At 41.0% G+C, this 27771-nt stretch overlaps 1 protein-coding gene across 7 annotated transcripts in view; it reads right to left on the bottom strand.

Annotated features, from left to right (window-relative positions):
• KNTC1 (kinetochore associated 1) overlaps positions 1 to 27771 on the bottom strand; it is a 146529-nt gene that overhangs the window by 118435 nt on the left and 323 nt on the right. Inside the window, exons 2-16 of one of the 7 annotated variants that reach the window (XM_075898678.2) lie at positions 23935 to 24005; positions 23566 to 23630; positions 21850 to 21925; positions 21475 to 21621; positions 21172 to 21292; positions 19787 to 19902; positions 19308 to 19380; positions 16829 to 16906; positions 16338 to 16372; positions 11442 to 11552; positions 10376 to 10469; positions 6497 to 6549; positions 6223 to 6332; positions 5306 to 5360; positions 4141 to 4239 (exon numbers count right to left, since the gene is read on the bottom strand). In XM_075898678.2, the coding sequence (XP_075754793.2) occupies positions 4141 to 4239; positions 5306 to 5360; positions 6223 to 6332; positions 6497 to 6549; positions 10376 to 10469; positions 11442 to 11552; positions 16338 to 16372; positions 16829 to 16906; positions 19308 to 19380; positions 19787 to 19902; positions 21172 to 21292; positions 21475 to 21621; positions 21850 to 21925; positions 23566 to 23609 (1212 nt within the window). In that variant the 5' untranslated portion in view covers positions 23610 to 23630; positions 23935 to 24005. Of the gene's footprint in view, positions 1 to 4140; positions 4240 to 5305; positions 5361 to 6222; positions 6333 to 6496; positions 6550 to 10375; positions 10470 to 11441; positions 11553 to 16337; positions 16373 to 16828; positions 16907 to 19307; positions 19381 to 19786; positions 19903 to 21171; positions 21296 to 21474; positions 21622 to 21849; positions 21926 to 23565; positions 23631 to 23934; positions 24006 to 27771 lie in introns of those variants that run through there. The other 6 variants (XM_089775156.1, XM_075898679.2, XM_075898683.2 and 3 more) reach the window with 6 other exon arrangements.

The following is a 27771-nucleotide window of genomic DNA, read 5'->3' as shown; positions in this document are numbered from 1 at the left end:
TCACATGCTTTTTAGCATATCTCTAGGTTTTCTTATCTTATAGTTAGAGGGTTTGGAATGGGTCCCATATGAAGAGAGATTTAAAAAAACTTGGACTTTTCAGCTTAGAAAAGAGGAGACTAAGGGGGAATATGATGGAGGTCTGGTGTGAAAAAAGTGAATAAGGAAAAGTTATTTAATTGTTCCCACAGTCATAATAGGCATTAACTAACTAACAATACAAGAACTAGGGGTCACCAAATGAAATTAATAGGTAGCAGGCTTTAAACAAACAAAAAGAAGTTTTTCTTCATGCAGTGCACAGTCAGCCTGTAGAACTTCTTTCCAGAGGATGTGGTACAGGCTAGGACTTCAACAGGGTTCAAAAAAGAGCTAGACAGATTCATGGAGATTAGGTTTATCAATGGCTATTAGCCACGATCGGTAGGAATAGTGTCTCTAGCCTGTTTATCAGAAGCTGAAATGGATGACAGGAGAGGGATCGCTTAATGATTCCCTGTTCTGTTCACTCTCTCTGAGGTATCTAGCATTGGCCGCTGTCGGAAAACAGGATACTGGGCTAGGTGGACCTTTGGTCTGATCCAATATGGCCTTTCTTATGTTCTTAATGTTTTCTCTAATGTTTTCACCCCAGGAATAAACACCTCCTTTGAAAAGAGCTGTGTGGTCACTTGTGACTGCTGATAATTATTAGGGATGTAAAATCCTGTTTATCTGATTACAGGGGGATAGCTCCAGCAGGGTCACAGGAATTATAGCTGCCCATAGCCTCTGGAAAGAAGTGATGTGCAGATGCTGGCCTATTTAAGCAATCTGACTCTCTGGGAATATCACACTGTAGACAAGAACTTTGCAACCGGGGGGGAAAAAAAAAAGTCAGGAGGGAGACAGACGTGGGGGTCTAAACTCCTGGCTCTTGGTAGAATGGATGACCTAGGAGATCATGAAGAAAAATACGGGTGCAGTGCCCCTGAACTATGACAATTTTATTTCTTCCTTCACAGCAGGGATCAGTGTTGGGACCAGTTCTGTTCAATATCTTCATCAATGGTTTAGATCAGGGGTTCCCAAATTTTTTGACAAGGGGACCAGTAAATCAATTCACGAACTTTTCGAGGACCACTAACATTAATTTGCATATTCATTAAACAAATTATGAATATTCAAATAAGTTGTTTCTGGTCCTCCCAAAGCCCCCAGTGCCAGCTTTAGCAAAGCTTTTGATATGGTCACTCACAATATTCTTGCCATCAAGTTAAAGAATATGGATTGGATAAATGGACTGTAAGACAGACAGAAAGCTGGTTAGACCAATTTCCCAAACTTTTTACTTTAGTTGGAACCCTTTCCCCCCCCTCCCCACAGTACTGTTTTTTGCAGCCCAAAAATATAAACACATAAAAAACAAACTGAGAAAGTACCAGGCATATAACATGTCTGGTATTTTCTCACTAGGTATGTTTTATTATTACTAGATGTATCAGTTTGTAGTTTCAAACTGCCTGGCTGCTAAATGTGCTCAGGCTGCATGAGTGTGTCTACCAGCCAGCCAGTTCACAACTACCCGAGGGGGTGGGAGGGTACAAGAGACTCCCCAGGCCAGACTCACTCGTGCTTTGGGGGGGGGGGGCGAGATCTACATATGGCTAGATCAGTTCCCCTCCCCCCCTCCCCCTCCTCCCCCCCCGGCCAGCCCCACTTCCCACTACCCCCTCCCAGACAGCCAGTTCTCCCTTGCTTCTCCTCCCAATCTCCCTTGGCCAGCCCCGCTGCCCGTGTCCAGCCCTTCTTCTGGTGACCACTTCTTCCCCCCTCCCCCAATCTTTCCCGGCCACCTCCCTACCCCCGACCTCATGCCCCCCGGCAGCCCTGCTTCCACCGGCCCCCCCCAATCTTTGCCAGCCAGCCCCAATGCCCCAGGCAAGCCCTGTTTCCAGCAGCTGCTTCTCCCCTACTCCTCCTCCTGATCTCCCGGCCAGCCCCGTCCCCCAGCCAGCTCTGCTTCCTCAGGCTGCCCTTCTGCCCCAAATCTCCAAAGGCCGCTCTGATTCCCCTCTCCAGAGCTGCTTCCAGTGGCCAGCTCTCCCCTCCTCCTCCTCTCCCTTCACGCCCCTCCACCTCCCGACTTCCCCTAGCTATGCCTCTGACAGAAGCCAGAACATTGGGCTGCAGGTTATGCCCAGGCCTGCCAAGGGCCTGGCAGACCCGGTGCCACAAAGGCACTTCGGAAATCCGGAACACCCCGGCAACCATGCTGTGGCCCGGTATTTTTTTCCTGAGGCCCTATACCAGGCCGCAGCCCATAGTTTGGGAAACACTAATTTAGATAATGGCAGAGAGTTCACTTATTAAGTCTGCAAATGATACCAAGCTGGGAGGGGTTGTAAGTGCTTAGGAGAATAGGGTCAAAACGATCTGGACAAACTAGACAAATGGTCTGAGAAACAGGATGAAGTTTAATAAGGACAAATGCAAGTGCTTCACTTAGAAAGGAACAATCCATTTCTCACATACAGAATGGGAAGTGATGGTCTAGGAACGAGTACTGCTGAAAAGTGAAACTCGCGTCAACAGTGTGACACTGTTGCAAAAAAAGCAAACACAATTCTGGGATGCATTAACAGGAGTATTGTAAGCAAGACACAAGAAGTCATTCTTCCGCTCTACTCTGTGCTGATTAGGCCTCAATTAGAGTTTTATATCCAGTTCTGGGTACCAGTATCCAGAGTTTTGTATCCAGTTCTGAGCATTTCAAGAAAGAGACGGTCCAGAGAAGAGTAACAAAAATGATCAAAAGTCTAGAAAACATGACCTATGAGAGAAGATTGAAAGAACTGGGCTTGTTTAGTTTAGAAAAGAGAAGACAGCAGGGACGATAGACGGTTTTCAATAATCTAAAAGGGCATTACAAGGAGGAGGGAAAAAAACTGTTCTCCTTGGCCTTTGGTGATAGGACAAGAAGCAATGGGCTTAAATTGCAGCAAGGGAGGTTTAGGTTGGACATTAGGAAAAACTGTCTAACTGTCAAGGTAGTTAAACACGAATAAATTTCTGAGGGGAGTTGTGGAATCTCTATCACTGGAGATATTTAAGAGCAGGTTGGACAGACATCTATCAGGGATGACCTACACAGTGCATGGTCCTTCCATGAGAGCAGGGGACTGGACTCGATGACCTCTCTAGGTCCCTTTCCAGTTCTAGGATTCTATGATCTTTAAAAAAGTCAAAACTTTCCTCTCCATCTTGAAAGCCAAATTTTGGTTCTGACCACTTCTTTAAACATCATGTCCTCTTATTTGGTCTTTGATATTAGATTTGCCTCCAAATACCACTGTCCAAAATCTTCTTGCCACATTCTTAACATATATTGCATTCCTGAGTTATTTCACAAGCTCCACACTTTGTTGCACAGCTAGCCAATCTAGAGCTCATTTTCAAGGCTCTAAGTAAGGACAGGAATGCACAGCTGCCTCCTTCTCTGTCTTCATATTCCCTACACATTTCCCAATACCCACTCCACTCCAGTGACACCAGTCTTGATAGCTAAAGGGTTCTTAGCTCCTTGTTCTAAACTGCCCTTAGATGTTTGGAAGGACAAGCCAAATATAATTGTCAAGCTATCACCTCATCAATTAATATACCCTAAAACACTACTTCATCAGCATCACTTAAAAAATTGTTTATGCTAAGGAAACAAAACCACCCAAACCAAAAATCTAGCAGCAAGATTTACTGGCAGCTGCCAACAAAATAAAAATATGGAAATAAGACGTAGGCACAGCGCCACCCTCATCATTGTTTAAATAATAGTTCTTTCTTCCTTCCATCTTTTGGATTATTTTTAGGGTTTTTTTTTTAAACATTTAAAATGTACGAACATCAGAAGGAGGAATTATTCTTATATGCAGGGCTCAACAAACAATGTACACCAGAAGAGCCGGCGCAGAGTGATCTGCGCATGCAGAGAGCGCAGAACCGCGCGCCTGGTGCGCAGGGCTCGCCGCCGCTTGGCGAGCCCTGCTTATATGCACGTATAGTTCTTACCAGATTTTAGACTCTAATCTAAAACAAATAAATATAGCAACTGCTTTAACAGTTAAACTTTAAAATAATTAGCTTTTAAAAGAAATATAGACATACCGTACTGATTTCACTTTGAACTAGTGAAGAAACACCAGATACATCCATAGAATAAAGCTGATTCATTGCAGGTAGTGAAAATACCATGAGGTTTCTCATCTGTAAAATAAGGGGAAAAAATAAGTATAGAAATAATAAAATATCGCGTTGATTAATAAAATTAACTGATCTCCACATTTACTCCACAGAGTCCTTTCTGGAGTGTTTGTACAGAATAAGTAGAACATTTATTGAACATTTTTGGAGTAAAGAGGACAAATGCCAAAAATCTCTGAAAGTCGAAAACTGTTTCACAAGATGACATATCTTATTTATATATTTTAGAAATGTGCATCTGTCTTTGAGTCTATTTAGTCAAGAACATCTTGTAAACAGTAAGAGCTGGGACCACCAAATTTGGTGTGGTTTCCTCTTAGCTTAACTTAAAAGAAGATTAGTGTTTGGCTGTGCCAGGAAACTAGGAAGTGTCAGGAATCGGACTGTTTGCCTTGACATGGAAAGGGAGGAGGCAGAGAGAAGAGCTATGATATTGAGAGTGACCACTGGGGCAGCCATCCCACCACCAAGAGATTGAGCCCCAGCTGGCCTCCATCTTGCCTTCCAGAAGACTGGTAAAGTAGCCTCAAACTCTTCCACTCCCTACTCTGGTCTTTGGCCACAGCAAGCGGGAGGGGGTGGGGGGTATGACAGCCACTGAAGTTGCAAACAGCGCTCCCTGACAAGGAAGTCTATCTGTTGACTTTGATTCTTATCTGCTTCAGTTTAACTACCCAATCTCCAGATACTTACAGATGCTCTCTGTCTCCCAACCCCCTTTCTTTGTCTTCCCTCCCCCCTCTCCTATTTATTTTGGGTGAACACATACTAAACTCATAACTCTGGACATCTGAAGAAGTGGGCTGTGCACACGAAAGCTCATGATATCATCTACATGTTTTGTTAGTCTATAAAGTGCTACCAGGCTATTTGTTGGGTTTTTTTTTATCATCTTATATATCAATGCCTGTTCACAGTAAGCAAATAATAGAAAGCAAAAAATTAATTGTTGCTTTTTATACCACCCTGGACTTTCTTTATTGCAAATACTGAGAAAAAGACGACTATAAACATGTAAAATAAGCAATCAAAATAAAAATAGAATACAGAAAAATAAAGAGATTTGTACCTGTTTGTTATCAGATATTGTCAAGGTTATTAGTTTAAGGCTGGCAATCCCCTGTCTATGTATAGAGAAGAAAACAAAAATACTGAATCAATCGTAGTTTAAATGGGGAATTGCTATGAAGACTGAGATATTGTGGTAAGTACAATATATGGCCCTACAGTAGCACAATACATCATCATGCACAGGATAGAAATTCACGTTTCCAAGCTTGAAACCATGCATGTGGTAGCAAACTTGGAAGAAAAGTAGGTTTAATGGTATGAGTACTTTTGTGTTCTAATGTCTTCTCTGTTAGTAAAATAGTCCTCAATAACTAAAACAGTGTTTATCGTCAAAAGTAGACAAATAAGTGGTATCTCGTTTTGCAGTTTAAATGAATTGGCAACAACTTCTTTTGTATTTGTAATTTGAATTGCAAAACGAGTTACCACTAATTTGTCTACTTTGGAAGATAAACACCATTAATTATATTTATTGTGGATAAGGTTATCATCTCACTTAGTCTTGAGAGCAATACAGCCAATGAGAGCATTGCCAAAATGATGCTTGCTAGTCTAGGAGGAGTGTTCTGAACAGCTTTAATAGTAATGAGAAAGAGTCAGGAAATCTACAGGAGGCCTCATTTTTACCCTGTCTGGAATGAAACTAAATACTTGGGCTGCATATCTAGCACTGCACCTTACTAAGCTAGAAAAATGTCAGTGAAGCAAGAATGTCAAGAAGCAAAAATGAGATCTATCATACAATGCAGTTCAATTCTTAGACTCCCTGATAGTTAAACCTGAGCTCAGTTCCTGTTCTCACCAACTGGGGATTATCCCAAAACATGCCCCACAGAAAGCCAGATGAGGGCTGGACACTTCCCGCAATAATACACATGGCATATTCCACAGATGGTACTATAATTCTTCATTTACCGTTCAACTGAAGATGCTGATTCTGTAGTTAGGAGAAATTCTTCAATATGAACTAAGGGCCAATCCCAAACCAAGGTAAGAGAATAAACATCCCACATGCTCAAAATATTCTAGAAGAAAACAAAAATTCAGGTGTACATTTCATATTTTCTTAACACAATCAAGGCTTGTTTCAGTAGATTGATAATCCCAAAATGGAGAACACTAGTAATTTTTAAAAGTTTCGTAAAAAGTCACTGTAAAAGCAATTTCAGACAAATAAAATTATATTTACTTCTTCATTCAAGATAAACAACAAGTTGTCCAGGACCTGAAGTTTCACTGCACCTAGGAAAGAAAGCAACAAAATGTATATCAAGTTACATATTTGTCCAAGAATAATGTATTTGAAATACAAATAATTTCTAGAAAACATCTATTCATGAAGCTGTTTTAGAGTTTTCAAAATGGATTTTAAACAGTCAGCCTTCCTACATAAGAACAGCCATACTAGGTCAGACCAAAGGTCCATCTAGCCCAGTAGCCTGTCTACCGACAGTGGCCAGCACCAGGTGCCCCAGAGAGGGTGGACCGAAGACAATGATCAAGCGATTTGTCTCCTGCCATCCCTCTCCAGCCTCTGACAGACAGAGACCAAGGACACCATTTTATCCCCTGGCTAATAGCCTTTTATGGACCTAACCTCCATGAAATTATCTAGCTTCTCTTTAAACTCTATTATAGTCCTAGCCTTCACAGCCTCCTCTGGCAAGGAGTTCCACAGGTTGACTACATGCTATGAGAAGAAGAACTTTCGTGTATTAGTTTTAAACCTGCTACCCATTAATTTCATTTGGAGTCCTCTAGTTCTTCTATTTAGGGAACTAATAAATAACTTTTTTTTTAAATCGGCCCTCTACACACCACTCATGATTTTATAGACCTCTATCATATCCCCCCTCAGTCTCCTCTTTTCTAAACTGAAAAGTCCCAGTCTCTTTAACCTCTCCTCATATGGGACCCATTCCAAACCCCTAATCATTTTAGTTGCCCTTTTTTGAACCCTTTCCAAGGCCAAAATATCTTTTTTGAGGTGAGGACACCACATCTGTACACAGTATTCAAGATGTGGGCATACCAGAGTTTTATACAGGGGCAGTAAGATATTTTGGGTCTTATTTTCTATCCCTTTCCTAATAATTCCTAGCATCCTATTTGCCTTTTTGACTGCCGCTGCACACTGTGTGGAAGTTTTCAGAGAACTGTCCACGATAACTCCAAGATCTCTTTCCTGATTTGTCGTAGCCAAATTTGCCCCCATCATATTGTACGTATAGTTGGGGTTATTTTTCCCGATGTGCATTACTTTACACTTATCTACATTAAATTTCATTTGCCATTTTGTTGCCCAATCACTCAGTTTGGTGAGATCTTTTTGGAGTCCCTCACAGTCTGCTTCTGTCTTGACTATCCTAAACAGTTTGGTATCATCCGCAAACTTTACTACCTCACTGCTTACCCCTTTCTCCAGATCATTTATGAATAAGTTGAAAAGAATTGGTCCCAGGACTGACCCTTGGCATACACCACTAGTTACCCCTCTCCAATCTGAAAATTTACCATTTATTCCTACCCTTTGTTTCCTGTCTTCTAACCAGTCCTCAATCCAAGAAAGGACCTTCCCTCTTATCCCATGGCCATGTAATTTACACAAGAGACTTTGGTGAGGGACCTTGTCAAAGGCTTTCTGAAAATTCTAAGTATACGATATCTACTGGATCCCCCTTGTCCGCATGTTTGTTAACCCCTTCAAAGAACTCCAATAGATTAGTAAGACAGGATTTCCCTTTACAGAAACCATGTTGATTTTTGTCCAACAAATTATGTTCTTCTACATGCTTCACAATTTTATTCTTTACTATTGTTTCGACTAATTTGCCCGGTACTGAAGTTAGACTTACCAGTCTATAATTGCCAGGATCACCTCTACAGCCCTTTTTAAATATTGGTGTCACGTTGGCTACCTTCCAGTCTTTAGGTACAGAAGCTGATTTAAAGGATAGGTTACAAACCACAGATAATAGCTCAGCAATTTCCCATTTGAGTTCTTTTAGAACCCTTGGATGAATGCCATCTGGTCCCAGAGATTTGTTAACATTAAGTTTCTCTATTTGTTCCAAAACCTCCTCTAATGACACTTCAATCCAGGACAGTTCCTCAGATTCATCACCCACAAAGGACGGTGCAGATTCAGGAATCTCCAACGTCCTCAGCCATGAAGACTGAAGCAAAGAAATCATTTAGTTTCTCTGCAATGGCTTTATCGTCCTTGATTGCTCCTTTTATAGCTCGATCATCTAGGGGACCCACAGGTTTTTTAGCAGGCTTCCTGCTTCTAATGTACTTAAAAAACATCTTGTTATTTCTTTTTGAGTTTTTGGCTAGCTGTTCCTCAAAATCTTTTTTTGCTTTTCTTATTACATTTTTACACTTGATTTGACAGTGTTTATGTTCTTTTCTATTTATCTCACTAGGATTGGACCTCCACTTCTTAAAAAGATACCTTTTTGTCCCTCACTGCTTCTTTTACATGGTGGTTAAGCCACGGTGACTCTTTTTTAGGTCTCTTGCTATGTTTTTTAATTTGGGGTATACATTTAAGCTGGGCCTCTATTATGGTGTCTTTAAAAAGTTTCCATGCAGCTTTCAGGGATTTGGCTCTAGTCACTGTGCCTTTTAATTTCTGTTTAACTAACCTCCTCATTTTTGCGTAATTCCCCTTTTTGAAATTAAATGCCAGGGTGCTGGACTGCTGAATGTTATTATATTATGGTTACTATTCACAAGCGGTCCAGTAACGGTTATATCCTGGACCTGATCCTGCGCTCCACTCAGAACTAAATCGAGAATTGCCTCTCCCCTTGTGGAGCAGCTGGTGCAGGAACCCAAGAAGCAGTCATTTAAGCCATTGAGAAATTTTATCTCTGCTTCTCTTCCTGAGGTGACATATATCCAGTCAATGTGGGGGTAATTAAAATCCCCCATTATTATAGAGTTCTTTATTTTGGTAGCCTCTCTAATCTCCCTTAGCATTTCAATGTCAGTATCACTGTCCTGGTCAGGTGGTCGGTAATATATCCCTACTGCTAATTTCTTATTATTGGAGCATGAAATTACTATCCATAGCGATTCTATTGAACATGTTGAGTCACTTAATATTTTTATTTCATTTGATTCTACATTATCTTTCACATACAGTGCCACTCAGCCGGCCTGCTCTATCCTTTCTATATATTTTATATCCCGGTATGATTGTGTCCCACAGATTTTCCTCATTCCACCAGGTTTCAGTGATGCCTATTATGTCAATCTCCTCATTTAATACGAGGTACTCTAGGTCACCCATCTTATTAGTCAGACTCCTAGCATTTGCTTACAAGCACTTTAAAAATTTGCCACTGCTTATTTGTCTGCCTTTCCCTGATGCACTGGATTCCTTTGTATGCGCTTGTTTGTCTGCTCTGGCCCATGGTTTGCCCTCTCCTCTCTTTCTGACTACTGCTTAGAGAATCTCTATCAATGGATTCTCCTCTAAAAGAAGTCTCCCTCCGATTTACGTGCATCTCCGCACCAATCGTCTTTCCCCCTCTTAGTTTAAAAACTGCTCTACAGCCTTTTTAATGTTTAGTGCCAGCAGTCAGGTTCCTAGCGATGAAGTTAGAGCCCAATCCAGAAAACACTTATCTGCTGAACTGTTTTGTTGGATTTAAACCAGAGTGCTCACCACCCTTCAGGAGTAAGACCAGGAGGAAAAACAACTTTACTAATCATTCACTCCTCAGCTAGGAGACAAATATTTAAAAGTTAAGTTATCAGGAAAAGTGTATTCAACTCTGTAAAAAAAAAAAAAAAAAATGGAAATCCAACTGTAGATCAAACATCTTGCAATACGTCACTGCAGAAAAAAATCTGTTTCAGAGAGTTAACAACAAAACTGTGAAGCACAGATTTAGCCTTGCAGTACACACTCAATGAAATAAAGTTTCCTTTTGAAAAAACTATACACATTATTAAAACAGTGAACTAACAGTTACAAAATGTAGCACAATATTCAGCTTTATTCCTGTGAATTTATATAAATATTTATTTTACAGGCAAAAGTTTTAAATGTTACCTTTAATCATACTGGAATCAGCAAAACTTTGAACAGATATCTGGTTTTTACTAGGAGCCACCTCCCATCTCGAGAGCACACAGTCACCTTTACCCTATTTAAAAAATACAACAAAATGTGGTTTCTATATTACAAATTCTGGTAGTTGTCAAGTTAATCTAATTCATTAAAGTTTAATAAAAAAAGGCTCGTGGGAAGTTGCAAATCATGATTAGTAACCTATACAGCCTCTTAATTAAGATAAAAGCTTTTAAAAATATCAAAATAGATTTTTTTTCCCTTTCTTATTTTCAGGAAGAAACTATTAGAATTATTTTAAATATTGTTTCCCAATAAAAGAGATTATTTTGGATCTCCCAAAAGCATGGAACATTTACAAACAGCAAGTTCATATCCAAGTAGAACATGGAGCTTAATCCAAAGACCATCAATCGAAAAACCTGCATTGAAGTTAATGGGTTTTGGATCAAGACCATGGCTAATATGTAGCTATCAGACCACATCAAGCCCTAGTCCAGAAGAGTGCTTCACTATGTCCACAATTTTCATCCCTTTCCAAAAAAAAAATAAATAAATCAATGGCACTATGCATATACTTAAGCACTTTGCTAGACTGGGACTTCATACTGTACAGAGGCAAGTCTTTAACAGGCCACATCAACAGAAAGATTTTCATTGATTTCAGATGACATTAGATTAGGACCTGAGAGAATAAGGATTAGATTATAAATATGAGAATGCATGCAGGTGAACTAAAATCTCAGTCCCGTAAAGTTTGTTTACAGCCATTGTCCTGGCTCAGTGGTCTGTGCTGCTATTTAGCTATAATTTACCGCTCAATGCTTTCTAAGAACCCAGTAACAGTGCATGTGTTGGTAATGCTGCTAGATAGTATTGACCTCTCTTGGTTGAGCAAATTCTCAGGTTTGTCACCAAACAGGTCCCGAGGGTGTTGGGCTAGAGAGATCATAGCAGACTATCCTTATATTAGTGAGAATCTTAATACATCACAATTACAATAATTTGTCTCCATTAAAAAAAAATATATATATATATACACATTTACCCCAAGTATCAGCAGGAATTTGCTCATAAAGACTCTAATCACAAAATTCAGACAGCCAAGAGTGTGATAATCCTTTGTAGAAATATAAGTAGTCACGATCTTTCCTTGTAACTGGAAATATGAAAACACAAAGTTACTAATAAAATATAAAAAGTTTGTTAAAATGCAATAACGTTTTCTCTTCACACCCTAAAACAGCAGTTTACGCATATCAGTTAGCTTTACAATAATTTAAACAAATCTCCAACAAGAAACACCTCAGGACAGGATACAGAAATAAAGTTGCTTGACATTTTGAATGACGGCTCCCAGGAGCAGCTGGACTAAACCCACAAGAGGAGAGGCAACTCTTGATTTAGTCCTAAGTGGAGCACAGGATCTAGTCCAAAAATTTACTATTGCTGGACCACTTGAAAATAGCAACCATACTATATAATTAAATGTAACATCTTTGTGGACGGATAAACATCATAGCAGCCTGATACTGTGACATTTAATTTCAGAAAGGAGAGCTACAAAAAAAATGAAGAATGTATAGTGCCAAAAGTGAAATCCTTGCAAGTTGCATGGAAACTTTTCAAAGACACCATAACAGAGGCCTAACTTAAATATACACTCCAACTCAAAAAAATATAGTAAGAGAACCAAAAAAGTTTCACCATGGCTTAACAATCAAGTAAAAGAAGCAGTGAGATAAAGACATAATATAAAAAGCAGAAGTTAAATCTAAGTGAAGAAAATAGAAAGGAGTATAAACTGTCAAATGAACTGTAAATATTTCATTAGGAAGGCCAAAAGGAAATTTGAAGAACAGCTAGCCAAAATTCCAGAAGTTAATAGCAAATTTTTCTTCAAGTACATCAGAAGCATAAAGTCTGCTAAACAACCAGTGGGGCCACTGGACAATCAAGATGCTAAATAAGCACCAAAGGACTATAAGGTCATTGCAGAGAAACTAAATAAATTCTTGGCATTGATCTTCACAGCTGAGGACACGAGGGACATTCCCAAACATACGCCATTCTTTCTAAGTGACAAATCTGAGGAACTGTCCAAGATTGAAGTATCAGTAGGGGAGGTTTGGAAACAAATTGATAAAACTGAAAGGTAATAAGTCACCAGGACCTGATGGCATTCACCCAAAAATTCTAAAAGAACTCAAATGTGAAATTGCAGAACTACTAACTGTGGTTTAAGCAACAAGCAGTCCTGTGGCTCCTTATAGACTAACAGATTTATTGGAGCATAAGCTTTTGTGGGCAAAGACCCACTTTGTCAGATGCCCCAGCCCACTCCTGTCCCCTGGCCAGACACCTTGTCCCCACAGCCTACTGCTGTCCCCTGCCCCGTGGCCAGACAGCCTGCTGCCAGTCCGCTCCTGCCTCCTGGCAGTAGCCAGCCTGCTCCTTCCCCACACCCTATTCCCAGCCTGCTATACTCTACCTCCCACCCAGATCTCACACCCTCACCTCCCTCCTACACCCCACCTCCTGCTCAGATCCTTAATCCCCTACCCTAATCCATTCACTGGCAGCCCTGTCACACACACTTAACCCCTCAAGGTTAATGGAACCCCAAAAGAGTAAATCTGGCCTGAGGCCTTGAATCTCAAACCCCCCGCCACACCACCACCTCCAGACTGAATGTGAGGTATTTCAGCTGGGAGCCACTTCTGTGAGGGTTGGAGATTTCTGGAGGATTTTTTTTTCCTTCTGTTTTGCTTCTTACTTTTGTGTGATTCCCAACTGCTTTTTCTGTGGGTCAGTGGCCCCCAACACAAAAACGGTTCCCTACTTCTGCCATAAAGAAAGACGATTGTGTGTTGGACATAATACTTTATTTAAAAATGAAGCCTGGCCAACAAGCCCCAGTTGGGGTCCAGCCGCATCTGGCCACAGCGTCAGGACACTCCTGTACCCCCTACTCACCAACCCTGAGACAATCATAAACCTGAACCCCTTGCCATGAGGCCCTCATACCCCCACATTCTCAGACTCCTGCACTCCCACATCCCCAGCAATAACATTCCTGCACCACTCCACACACCCCAACCCTGAGCCCATCTAAGGGCAGCCCGTGGCTATAGGCAGACTCTGCCACCGCCTAGGGCACCGCCACCCGGGTCGCCCAATGATGATGTCACGGGGCGCCCACCGATGACGTCAGGCCATTTACAGCCTTGCAGGCGGGGGCACAATTGCGCGCTCCACCTGGGGTGCCAGCTGCTGCAGCTGGCCTCAAGCCACTCCTGAGCCCATCATATACCTGAACCCCCTGCCCTGGGCCCCTCATCTCCCCACATCCTCAGTTCTGCACCCCCACATACCTAGTCCCCTGCCATAATGCTTCTGCCCCCACATACCTCAACTTTGTGCCGGGATTCCACAATACACCCAAATCCCCTGCCTTGAGCCCCGCTCAGACTCCTGCACCCCCATATCCCTAAGCTCCTGCCATAAGATTGACATAAGACAGCTTGAATGCGTGCATGAAGCTGAATCTAACCAGTTATGATGTGCAAAAAGATGCAGTAGAAGTCCCATTAAATAAGGTCTGCGAGTGCCATGTTTCATTTATGCTATTATTAATTGGTAGCATTATCTGTCCTGCTGTGATAATAGACATATGCGTGGCCTCCTGCCTCCCACTCCCAGAGGAGGCGGCTTGGGCTGCAGGACCTCCTCCCTCCCTGCTGCTTCCAGGGACAGAGGGGGTAGGGGACGAGGAATAGGAAGGGGGTTGGTGCAGTGAATTCTCTTTCTTCCCTGCTTCTATGAGGCTTCTGGGGCACATGTGTGCTCCTCCCCTCTCCATATGGGTGGCCTCCTTCCTCCCCATTGCTCTGTAGATACTTGGGCACACACACTCTTCATCTCCCTGGGCTATTGGTGGGGCTGGGGGGGAATCTGCCTTCCTCTAGAAACTTCTCAAGTCTTCTCAAATGTTCTCTGTGACAGATAGCGTGACGGACACCTTTCCTTTTATAATAGTATATACACATATCAATTAATAATATTAAGTTGTATATTTTCAGTCCTGCAAATGGGCATTGTTATACAGCCCTTTGTTGACCACTTTTCTGAATTTTGATGTAGTTTGGCTCTTTGGTTTGAAAAGGTTGCCAAGCCCTGCTTTAAAATATCTTACATATCAAATGACTGGAGGATAGCTAATGTGACGCCAATTTTTTTAAAAGGGTTCTAGAAGTGAGCCTGGGAATTAGAGGCTGGTAAGTCTAATGTCAGTATCGGGCCAACTGGTTGAAACTATAGTAAAAGAACAGAATTCTCAGGCAGCTAGATGAACATAATCTGTTGGGGAAAGTCAACATGGGAAATCATGCCTCACCAACGTAATTGAATTATTTGAGGAGTCAACAAGTATATGGACAAGAGGCATCAAGTGGATACAGTACACTTAGATTTCCAGAAAAGCTTTCATAAGGTCCCTCACCAAAGACTCTTAAGCCAAGTAAGCTGTCATCAGATAATAGGGAAAGTCTTATCATGAATTGAGAACTGGTTAAAAGATAGGTAAGAGTGGTAATAGGCAGAGTCTCACTGGAGAACCTTCTGGGACCAATGCTATTCAACATATTCATAAATAATCTGAAGAAAGGGATAAACAGTGAGGTAGAATAATTTGCAGAGGATACTAAACTGCTCAATATAGTTAAATCCAAAGCAGACTGTGAAGAGCTTCAAAAAGAATTTCATAAAACTAGGTGACCAGGCAACAAAATGGCAGATGAACATTAGTGTTGATAAATGCAAAGTAATATATATCTGAAAACTTAATCCCAACTACATGTACAAAATGATGGGGATGAAATTAGCTGTTACCTCTCAAGAGTCATTATGGATAGTTCTCTGCAAACATCTACTCAATATGCAGCAGCAGTCAAAAAAGCATAACAGAATATTAGGAACCATTAAGGAAGGGATACAGAATAAGACAGAGAAGATGTTATTGCCTCCGTATAAATCTGTGGTATGCCCACATCTTGAATATTGCATGTACATGTGATCTAATTACAAAAAAAATCTTGCTACTAGAAAAAGTTCAGAAAAAGGCAACAAAAATTATTAGGAGTATAGAACGAGTTCCATGTGAAGAGAGATTAATGAGACTGGGACTTTTCAGCTTGGAAAGGAGATAACGAAGGCCACTATAATAGCGGTCTAAAATCATGACTGGTGTTAAGAAAGTGAATAAGGAAAAGTTGTTCACTTGTTCCCATAACACAATAGAGTTCACCAAATGAAATTAATAAATAGCAGACTTAAGAGAGGGATGTAAAAATGTAAACATGTACATTGTTATCCTATGAGCCTGGGCGCCTCAGTTAGCATGCTTAGTTACATGTAGCCCTTCCCATCTCCTCCACATTGCTGCCTTTGTATTAGAGGCAGAAGTGCAGGGGAGCAGGTGGGAGACAGTCTGAACAGGGAGCCAGCTTTTAATTTCAGTGGTTACATGATTTAAACCAGGGATGTTTAAATGCATTTAAACAAAGGAAGTATTTCTTCACACAGTGCACAATCAACCCGTGAAACTTCTTGCCAGAGGATGTTGGATCAGGATTTTAACAGTTTCAAAAAACTAAATACATTCATGACAGATAGGTCCATCAATTGTTATTAAGCAGGATGGGCAAGAGTGGTGTCCCTAACCTGTTTGTCAGAAGCTGGGAATGGATCATTTGATGTTTACCTGTTCAGTTCATTTCTTTTGGGAAAACCTAGTATTGGCCATTATTGGCAGATTGTATACTGGGGCTAGATGGAGTCTAAGCAAGGATGGTTGTTCTTTTTTCCATATGTTATACAAATCAAAGTTTTGTTAAATTGGAAATTTTTAACAGACAGATCAAGTGGCACAGTTATTGCAATTTACCTTCTTTGCTGTAATCATGTCCATCTTGTCAATTGCTACATAAAAATTAAAGAAACAAATATGGTTTCATAATTTCATAGTAATTAAGACAGTAATATTATAATTTGGAATTATGTTCCTGTAACAAGCAGTATTCTCAAAAAGAAACAGAATTACTGAAGGCAATGTAAACTATAAGTAATTTACAAAGAGGGTTTGGTAGAGAGAATAAAAATTTCTGCTTTTTTTGAACAACTAATATCTTGCATCATTCACAATTAGTTCACATGGTCTTAAAAACAAAAGTAATAGGAATGATTACAGCCATTTCCTATAATTTGCTGAACATTCTCAGCTCCCTCCAAAATCAATAGAATTTTAGGTCAGTCGGAACTTCACAGAACTGGGGTCTTAGCCACTATAGAAAACAGCATGCTAAAGTATTAATTATTATAAGTCAATACACACAGCAATCTGAAATTTAATGTTCAATGTGAGTTGTATCATCATACCTTCCTGAATTTTTGCAAGTGGGAGGCACATAATGCAAAAGAATCCATTGCTTGTGAGAATGAACATATGATAGATTCCTATAAAATAAGCACAAAACTAAGTTTCTAAAAATGTAAAAATAATTTAGACCAAACTTTTCACTAGATTAGGATAATTTTAAAAGAGATCTAGTTACTTTAATAAAATGTAAGAACATTACCACACACAGAAAGATTAAAAAAACCCACAATACATAAGACCAAGATTAAAGGCAACATACATAACACAGCATGAGATATCCCATGCAACTATTAGCTGATGAATGATATCATTACTAGAACTTTGCCAATACTAATGATGCCATTAAGTATTGATTACAATTGCACAAAATTCCCTTATCACTAATGTCACTAAGTATATAAAACAAAAAACAGGACTAACAAGATGGTTTATTAGGTGATGAGCTTCCGTGGGCCAGACCCACTTCCTCAGCTCTGAGGAAGTGGGTCTGGCCCACGGAAGCTCATCACCTAATAAACCATCTTGTTAGTCTTTAAAGTGCTACATAGTCCTGTTTTTTGTTTCAGCTACACCAGACTAACAGGGCTACATTTCTATCACTAAGTATATATACACCTTTAAAGGCCAAATCCTGAGATCCTGACGTCAACTGGTGTTTACATATGTAAGAATCAAGTTAGGTTGACCAGAAAGATACTACCTGCTTTAAAAAAAAAATTAAAGGTTTCTCATATTCACACCTGTGTCCTAAAAGAATAGATCCTAAACACATCCCCTAAGTTCACATCTGTCAATGCTGAAAGGCTAGCCAAGGAAACGATAGCTGAAGTTATAGGCTCTCCAATGAAAATGTAATGCTCCAGATGTTCATATCTAGGTACAGTTTGAAAAGATGTGTCAGCAGAGACATCTTTAATGTGTAACCATCAGAACCAAGTAAGTTTCAGAGGGAATTTATGCCAAATAGAAGATAAGTACTGATGTCATACTTATATAAAAGCCAGTACTTTAAAGACACATGCATCAGACATTTTTTAAAGGTACCACCAGCCATTATAAAATTTTAGTCACTAACTACCTTAAATAGCGACAAGGAGTCCTGTGGCACCTTATAGACTAAAAGATGTGTTGGAGCATAAGCTTTCATGGGCAAAGACACATTTCATCAGATGCAGACTAACACAGCTACCCCTCTAATACTCGATACCTTAAATAGATTATCAAAAAACATTTTTCCCATCCAAAAAGAAAAAAAAAATCAGTAAGCATATACATATATACATATGTACATGGCTCGCCGACCCACAGCGAGCCCCGCTTCCCAGCTGCGCTGTCCGGCGTTCTGCACATGCACAGATCGCCTGTAACCTGGAAGAGCCAGGTCCAATCTACTCGAGTAGATTGTATTATTTGTCGAGCCGTGTGTGTGTGTGCTCACACACACACACACACACACACACACACACACACACACACACACACACAAATATATATAAATTAATACCACAAAATATAGTCACAAACATGCAATTTAGTTTCTCTGGTTAGATTAAACAGAAGTGAAACACATGACTATTCAAGAAAATGTATTTACAATGTAAAAAGGGTGAAATCCTGCACCACAACAGTTAATGGGAGTTTTGATATTGACTTTTTTCCCCCCCACAAAGTCAAGATTTCATCCCACAAATAACCAACTGCTCAGGATAGGCCTGATGCAATATCAATCAAGTCAACAGGAGTCTCTCCATTGATCTCAGTAGATTTTTGATTAAGCCCTGTTGCCTGGGCCACCTATCAAGTGGGGCATAATAATCCATCAATATATAGGCAACCTACGTAGCTTCCCTGGGATTCTACAATTTAGGAGTACACTCACCCCAAATAATATGTGTATGCCCACTTTTTAAAAATAAAAGTGAAAATCTGAAATTAGATTTAACCAAATCATTCAGTAAGTGATTATCATCTACATTCTGCAAAGACTTACTCACATGCTTACTTGTACACATGCAAGAAATTCCACTGAAACAAAAGGAAATACATGTGTACAGTTAAGTATTTTTGTAAGATCTGGGCTTAAAACAGCAATGAGACATCCTTTTAAATATCCTGAATGCACTTTTAAATGTAACACAGCAAGAAGGATATACAAAAGACATAATACATACAAAATGATTACTCTTTGTTTTCAACCCTTGAAGATTCAGAGCATTCTGGCCCTGATCAAACCTAATACACACACATGCGCTTAACTTTAAAAATGCAATTCATTGAGACTCCTCCTATGGTTAAATGTATGTGCTGACATGCTCTATCAGATCAGGATCAGAGTGCTCCATACTGGCAGGATTGAGCCCTAAGTAGTCAAGTCAAGCTATCACAACACATACATTTTTATGTTAACCAGAGTGATTTCTCATCCAGCTTATTTTTAATTCTGAAGGCTTACAGCAAGAATTATCTGAAAAAACATACCTTCATCTGCAGTATCTTTTTCAATAAGAAGATTTAGATAAGTCTTTTCATCTGGAGATTTCTGAACCAAAACCTAAAATACAGATCAACATACACAATTCCATGTTTGATTAAATTATGTTATAGGAAATACATATTAAACCAATATTTCTTCCCTGAAATTCTGCATTAACATGCAGTTTTGAACAACAAAGAATTGGTAACATACATAATTACTTTAGGGATCAGACCTGCACACTTTTAGAGAAATAATCCTTATCCTTATAAAAAATTGGTTTAGGTTTTGGTTTCTGTATTTAAATGAAGTTTACTAGAGCTGGTATTCTCAATAAATGTTACGTGAAGGAAAAAAAACTCTCTATAATCTAACATTCTTAGTTAGCCAAAGCAAGAATCACGCTCAGTTCATTCATATTTTCATATTTGACACAAGTAAGAAATATGCAAGCAATTGAGAATAGAGGAAAAAAGTTCCATACATTAGTTAATAAAGTTTGCTTTGATGGCACATGAATAAGATGTAGGCTGCCACTTTGCTCACCGACCACAAGAAATTGTCCTTTTTGACACAAACCAACCACATCCACGTCAGTATCTGAAAATTCCAAAGCAAATTTCAAATATTAGATCATAATAGAGAATGCAGTTCAAGCATTAAGAAGTTTTAGTGCAGCTTCTCAAATTCCTTTAAATATTTATTTTGTAGAAGTGCCAAGAAAGGCATATTCTCCCACTTGCTCCAGGCACCTCTGCTACAAGTTAAAAAAAAAATTAACTCACCACAAACCTCCAGAAAATCAGGGGCTTAGGACTAATATATTTATTCTAAAAATTGTTCACAATTCATTTTATGTGAGCTGGTAAATTACTGTTCTAATATCAACGGAGTTTTGTAGTCTCTTGTAAAAATGGTTTTGTTTAACTTGTAAAAATATTAGTTGCTCGTGTTTCTGAATTTTCAAATTACTTTCAAGGTAATAAAAACAGCAGATTAGTCTGCCTCCACAGTTACAAATTTGATCTCTCCCAATTGTCACTCACAATGTAAATTGGAGATCCTTTGGATCTTATCTAATTTCACTTTTTTAACCCAATCCTGCAAGTATGCACACCAACTTTTACTCATGTGAGTGGTCCAACAAAAGCCATTATGATATCCCACGTTTAATATTAAGCTTTCATGTATAACTGTTTCCAGGATTAGGATTTGTGACTTCAGATACAAATCCTGCAAGGAGCTTCATGTAGGTAAATTGCACTCAGTGAAGTGAGTAGTAGCTTTGTTAGTGGCCTCCAGTGACAACAGAAGCACTGTATTGTTCATACAAACGTGCTATTTTTTTTTATCTAGGAGATATTTGTGACTGGTTGAATCACAGGGGTCCTCTTGGGATTGTTACCTGGTGTGCTGGACATGCCATTAAGCTTGCTAACCTGCCCACTTGGGCACCCCACCGTCCTGTTCTGCTGGGCCAGAAGCTCTGATCTCCCCGAATCATTGCACAGAGTTGAATAGTTCCTCTTTGTATTTATTTTGCTCAAAGGCAGGAATTTTGTGTGTTCAGTTTAAATTTTTCTCGCCTTGAGTGGAAAAGTACCAGATGCAAGATGAGTTCCAGCATTTGGAGGCATGATCACATCTTTCTAGGACCAGTTTTGTTTGGGCCTACAGGATAAACAAAACCCTTCACAGGTTGATGACTTTATCACTCAGCCATTAAGGTCTTAAGTATCACTAGTGGCTAATAACAGAAACCCTGGATTAATAAAACGGGTTCCTACTTTAAGTTGTTTTTATTAACCGAATCCATAAGCAATTTTGACTTACAGTTAGTTTAATTCCAAAACAATAAAAAAAACTCACCAAACTGAACGTTCATCTGAAAAGACTGGCAAACACTATCAAGAAGTATCACTGATCTGTCAGCCACAATAATACAGGTATCATCTGAGTTGCATGCACATAGCTTTGGATTAAATAGGACCTTAGAAATAAAAAGAACTGTGAAATTACAAGCAACTAAAGAACCTTTCAAAATAAAAACTAGAGTAATGCTTTTCAACAATTAAAGTAAAACAATATGTAATAATATACTAGTCTAAAGCACTTTTGCAGTAGTTCTGAGTAAGTTCCAGCATAACAAACTCTGATTCTAACAAGTATTACCTTTTCAGAAGAAATTTTAACTAGCCTATCCTCTTGGTACAAGGCAGTTCCACATTCTTGTCTTGAATCTATGTTCAGTTGTCCACTGCATGTATCATCATTTGTCAGAAATTCAATACTATTCCACATGCTGAAGAAACCCTTTACCTATGATAAATAGACAGACAAATCATAGCAGCAAAAACTGTGATATTAAAGCAAAGTGACATTTAAACAATCAATATTATTACACAGAACTCACTGATTTTGTCATGAGACTATGATTCTGTATTTAAAGAGGATGTCACAATAAACTGTGTGTTCCCAAAGTTAAGAGACACTGTGATGGGATAATCACCCCCACACAAGGCCAAAGAAAGAAAAAAAGTCAACTACCTGACAGGCTATGCCTGGATTGGAGTCAAGGCTGATAAAGTCTAAGGGACAATGAAGTCCAGCTAGACAGGCTGACCTGGTATATAAATGGAGTGCAAGAAAAAAAAAAAACCTACGTGAATGGAAGCAATGGTATCTGGCAACCCTGCACGTGGGCAACAACAAACAAAATGTCTCATGGCCACACAGAGAACCATGATGGGCTCTACGTGGATTGAGAGCCACAGGCTGCCACCACAAGCTTAGACCATAGTTACTGGACATAAGTCCCTGGGCTGGAACTCATGGTAGTAGGAAGTTTATGTTCCCTGGTTAGCCAATGGAGAAACAACATAGTGTGAACAGAGGAATGGAAGATTGTCTGAGAGAAATAATTCATTGGGACTTTGAAACCCTGAAATGGAGAAAACTACAATGACCTGTCAAAAGGGACAAACCATGAAGAGAGATCACCATGAGTTACGAAGAAAGAGGAATTGAGTCCAGGGACCTCTAATTTTGACACCAGACTCAGTATTTTTAGATCAGCCTAAAAGCTATAGTTGCACAGCTCTGCAAAAGTTTGCCTTGAAATAATGGCTTGAGATTTCATGAAAATTCCACCATGAAATGCCACAAGTTGGCCCAATCTAACTCTCTGTAATAATACTTGTCTTTTGTGATGAAATCTACTAGCTGAAGCCCCTTGGTGTAGGTAGTGAGTGATTACGACTCCAGATTCTGGGTCTCTCAGGTGCACTTTCTTAGTGCACACCCTGAGTTTGATGTGCCGCTATGTAGTGGGCTACCAAGGGACAGTGCTTCAGACTTCACCACAATAGGAGTATGTCTACATTGCCACCCTAGTTCGAACTAGGGTGGCTAATGTAGTCATTCAAATTTGCAAATGAAGCCCAGGATTTAAATATCCCAGGCTCCGACATTTTTAAATGCCCCATAGTTCAAACTACCTGCCCAAGGAGTAACGGTAGTTCGAATTAGGAGCTTTAATTCGAACAACCTAGCCTGTGCCATGTGTAGCCGCGGGCAGGTAGTTCGAACTACGGGGCATTTAAAAATGGTAGTGCCCGGGAACATGCAAATAAAGCCTGGGATATTTAAATCCCAGGCTTCATTTGCAAATTTGAATGACTACATTAGCCACCCTAGTTCGAACTAGCGTGGCAATGTAGACATACTCCTATTGTGGAGGCTGGTGAAGTCTGAAGCACTGTCCCTTGGTAGCCTACTATATAGAGGCATATCAATCTCAGGGTGTGCACTAAGAAAGTGCACCTGAGAGACCCAGAATCTTGAGTCATAATCACTCACTACCTACACCAAGGGGCTTCAGCTAGTAGATTTGCAAGTTCGAATGACTACATTAGCCACCCTAGTTTGAACTAGGGTGAGAGTGTAGACATACCCTAGCTTAGTTACATTTCCTGCAGAGTCCATCTGGTTGAATGAGCTCTGGTTTACCTAGCTGCATTCTTTGTGGGCAACATGCCAATAATGAAAGAACTCACATACTTGGCCAAGAAATATCTTCAATGCACACACTGCTCTTAAAGCATAAGAGACTTACTAATCTATATAAGAAACTTCTGAACACAATATCCTTTTGTCTGATCTGGTCCCCAGCTATCTCCACTTCCTCCTGCTGAGTCTTCTGTTACTCCTAGTGAAATGGCACCCTTTGATGGAGAAGCACAATTTATGAAACTGTACTCTTACCAGACAGTTGCACAGCTGAGAGCAAATGCCAGTCCTCCAACCATTCCCTTTATCCCAACAGGCTTCTGTAAAATAGGACACTATCCTGGACAAACCTTACTGACTTAAATACTTGCATTTTAATATGATAGAGTCCTAAAATACATAATTCTGTAAGGTTAATTTATGTACCTACTATAGAGGCATTGGAATTATTAGTATTTGAAATTATTTATATGGGAAGTAACCAAATGCCAATTTAAATTTTTTGATTAAATCCAAAAGGCAAAAGATACATTATACTGTTTCTCTGAACAAAAAGTCTAAATAAGCAATTCACCATATTCAAATATTAACAAAACATTATAAACCTTTGATTAAGATACTTACAAACAGGAGAAGCTGGGGGTGCTAAGCCCCACTTGTTGGTTCCAACCTTTAACACTGGACTTTTTTATATCCTTTAGCAAATAAGTGATATAATTGCCAATTACTGACTTCAGCTAAAAATCAATTTTGAAACAGCTCATCCTTATTTCTAGTCTTAATTCGATTAAAATTTACAACCTCCTTTCTTAAGGTCTTTCCTCATCTCTCCCCCACACAAACACACTTCCTGGTCCCCCAACAACTTTTTCGTTGAACCTGTCACGTAGATCATGTTAGTATATGGAGAAGGAAAGTCCATGCTATCTCATTTTAAGATGAGTTTTTTTTATTTAAAAAATATAAATCTGCAGTCTCCCCCTCAGAAACCTTGGCTTGCAACTCAACAGTGGATTGCTGTGGGTCCCCTTGCTGCAGGGGCAGCAGGTGACTAGTGAGGGTGCTACGGCAGGCCTTTTGCCTCTTCTTGCACAGTGGACCATGCTGTATGCCTTAAGCAGCCAGCAGGAGGTCTGGCTCCTAAGTGATGGCACCATGGGCTCCATGCACTACCTCCACACTCTCACTGGCTAATTCCTGCCCAATGGGAACTGGGGAGTGGGTGGGTTTGTGGCCAAGAACAGCATGCAGAGCTGCTTGTGTGCCTCCACCTAGGAACCAGACTTGCTGCTGGCCACTTCCATGGCACATCATGGTCTGCTATGCCAGGAAAGACAGTGTTGGGGTCAAGGGAGGCAACAACAGGAAACTATTTTAGTACCCCCACTGCATCATGACCGTGAACCACGGGAGGTAAGTATGTGACCAGCCACAAGCACCAACCCTCTGCCCCAGACCTGAATCCCCCTACCAATAACCCCCTCTCATTCCTGTCCCTCCCCTAGTCAACAGATATAATTATGTTGCACCAACAATTTTCTTCAACAGTGTCACAAGGAAAATGTTTGAAAAATTACTCAGTTAACACTTTCCCAGGCATAGATTATTCACTACATGTCAAGTTTGTGCCACATGATGGTTTCTCTAATTCAATCATTGTTAGAAGTACAAGCAGATTGTTCTCAATTGCAACTGGAATGTATAACTGGACATTGACATTTCTCAAACTGTTACAGCTGTCAAATGTTATCCGAGCCACAACACCCAGTGACTTGCAGTCCAGCAATTTTTTTTACATGAGTTTCACAAATCCAGATGGGCAGGTGCTAGTTCCAAAAACTCAATTCTGTGTACTCTGTCAAAAAAAAAAGTAATATAATCTTACCAGTTTTGACTGTATTTGTAATTAATTGAAACTAGAATCACAGTATACCAGAACTGGAAGGGACCTTGAGAGATCATCAAGTCCATTCCCTACCCTCACGGCAGGGCCAAGCACGGTCTATATCATCCCTGAGAGATGTCTGTCTAACCTGCTCTTAAATATCTCCAGTGATGGAGATTCCACAACTTCCCTAGGCAATTTATTCCAGTGTTTACCCATCCTGACAATTAGGAAGTTTTTCCTGATGTCCAACCTAAACCTCCCTTGCTGCAGTTTAAGCCCATTGCTTTTTGTCCTATTATCAGAGGCCAAAGAGAACAATTTTCCCCCTCCTCCCTATGACACCCTTTTAGATAGCTGAAAACAATACCATGTCCCCCCTCAGTCTTCTCCTTTCCAAACTAAATAAGCCCAATTCCTTCAGCCTTCTCTCATAGCTCATGTTTTCTAGACTTTTAATCATTTTTGTTGCTCCTCTCTGGTCCTTCTCCAACTTTCTTAAAATGTGGTGCCCAGAACAGGACACAACACTCCAATTGAGGCCTAATCAGCCCAGAGTAGAGCGGAAAAATGTCTTCTCATTGTCTTGCTCACAACACTCCTGTTAATGCATCCCAAAATCATGTTTGCTTTTTTTGCAATGCTGTCACACTTTTGACTCATATTTAGCTTGTGGTCCACTATGACCACTAGATCTCTTTCTGTAACACTCTTTCCTAGACAGTCGCTTTCCATTCTGTATGTGTGAAACGGATGGTTCCTTCCTAAGTGGAGTACCTTGCATTTGTCCTTATTAAACTTCATCTTACCTCAGGCACAAACTACAACACAAAAATATTCAGCATTTCCTAAACACAGCAGACCAGGGAGACGCGGAGCAAAGCCACAGAGGATGCGGGCGGCAGGACCGCGGCGCGTCTCGGCGGTCCTGCCGCCCGCGTCTCCCTAGTCTGCTGGAGGGGAGAGGGGGCGCAGCTAGTGCGCTCCCCACCCCACAGCAGACCAGGCTTTCCTCGCCAACGCCTGTGGTAGAGCAACTGGGCGCTGCCGGGTTGGTCCCACAGCGCCGCTCCTCGGTGCTACTAGACCAACCCGGCAGCACCCCAGCTGCTCTGCTCCAGGCATCCCCAAGTCAGCTGCTGCTGAAACTGACCAGGGGCTGACTACAGGAAGCCCAAGGCAGAGTTGGGGACACCTGGGACAGAGCAGCTGGGGCGCTGCCGGGTAGGTCCAGCTGTCCCAGGCGATCAGATTCAGCCGCTGTTGAAATTGATCAGCGACTGATTCCAGGAAGCCCAGGGCAGAGAAACTCTGCCTTGGACTTCCTGTAGTCAGCCGCAGGTCAGTTTCAGCAGCAGCTGAATCTGGACGCCAGTTCCGACTTACGTACAAATTCAACTGAAGAACAAACCTACAGTTCCTATCTTGTATGTAACCCGGGGACTGCCTGTAGTGCAGGGTAGAGGAAACTTTGTGTGCATCCCCCACTCACAGGCCCTAATTGGCCTGGGGGCAGGGGAGCAGCGGGGCCTCCGCAGGCCAGATCAACCCGCTTGGCGGGCTGCTTTCGGCTCACAGGGACCTTTTTGCCCACCCCTGATATAAAGAGCACATAGCTCACATCATTCTGAGAAAAGGGAAGAACAAACAGTTCAATACATCCTCCATACAATACACAGCCCTTGAATCTTAGAATACTACAAATAGAAGGGGTCTCAGGAATTCATCAAGTCTAGTCCCCTGCACTCATGGCAGGACTAAGCACCATCTACATCATCCCTGACACATGTTTGTGTAACCTGTTCTTAAGAAATGTCCAATAATGGAGATGCCACAACTTCCCTAGAAAGTTTATTCCAGTGCTTAACCACCCTGAGCCTAAACTTCCCTTGCTGCAATTTAAACCCGTTGCTTCTTGTCTTATCATCAGAGGTTAAGACTGAAGAGGAAGAGAAGTGGGAGGGCCCCTGAAGCTACTCCCAGCCCTGGAAGAAGACCAGCTACAGCTGCCCTGCCAAGACTTAAAGAGGTACAAGAAGAGCCCCAGAAAACGCCGGGGGTAGAACTGATGGGGAAGAGGAGTAGAAGTAACTGCTAGGCAGGGGCGGGGCAGACGTGCATGGGAGAACTCTTGCCACAAGTGGACAGCACAACCGTAATAAGGCAGGGGACCACTGGCAACACGCACGACCCCACAAACACGGGCAGTATGCAGGTCTGCCAAGTAATCCTGCTACCGCCGGACAGAGGAAGGCAGGAGCTGCGCGCTGCCCGAGTCTCCCTCCCCCTGCTCTGGCGGGCTGGGGCTGATTTCCCCTCTTACGTGGAGGACCACGGTTGGGGGGGGAGGAGCATTCACCTCTTTGCGGTCCATATTTAGTAACAACAAAAAATCTTCTCCCACAGAAATTCCTGCGTACGGGCCGAAGCCCAAAACCTCCAAATTGTCTCGATGCTGGGGCCAATCTCACAATTCCAGGCGGCTGGACGCAGGCCAGGGACGCCTTCCCACTCCGCGGGGTTTCTCAGCCCCACCCCTCTCCCAGCACAACGCCGGCGGGCAACCCCTCGCAACG

This window comes from Pelodiscus sinensis, chromosome Z, assembly GCF_052426305.1.
Source record: "Pelodiscus sinensis isolate ZL-2025 chromosome Z, ASM5242630v1, whole genome shotgun sequence".
In the NCBI taxonomy this organism is placed as follows: Eukaryota; Metazoa; Chordata; order Testudines; family Trionychidae; genus Pelodiscus; species Pelodiscus sinensis.
This window is presented reverse-complemented; position numbering and strand designations above follow the sequence as displayed.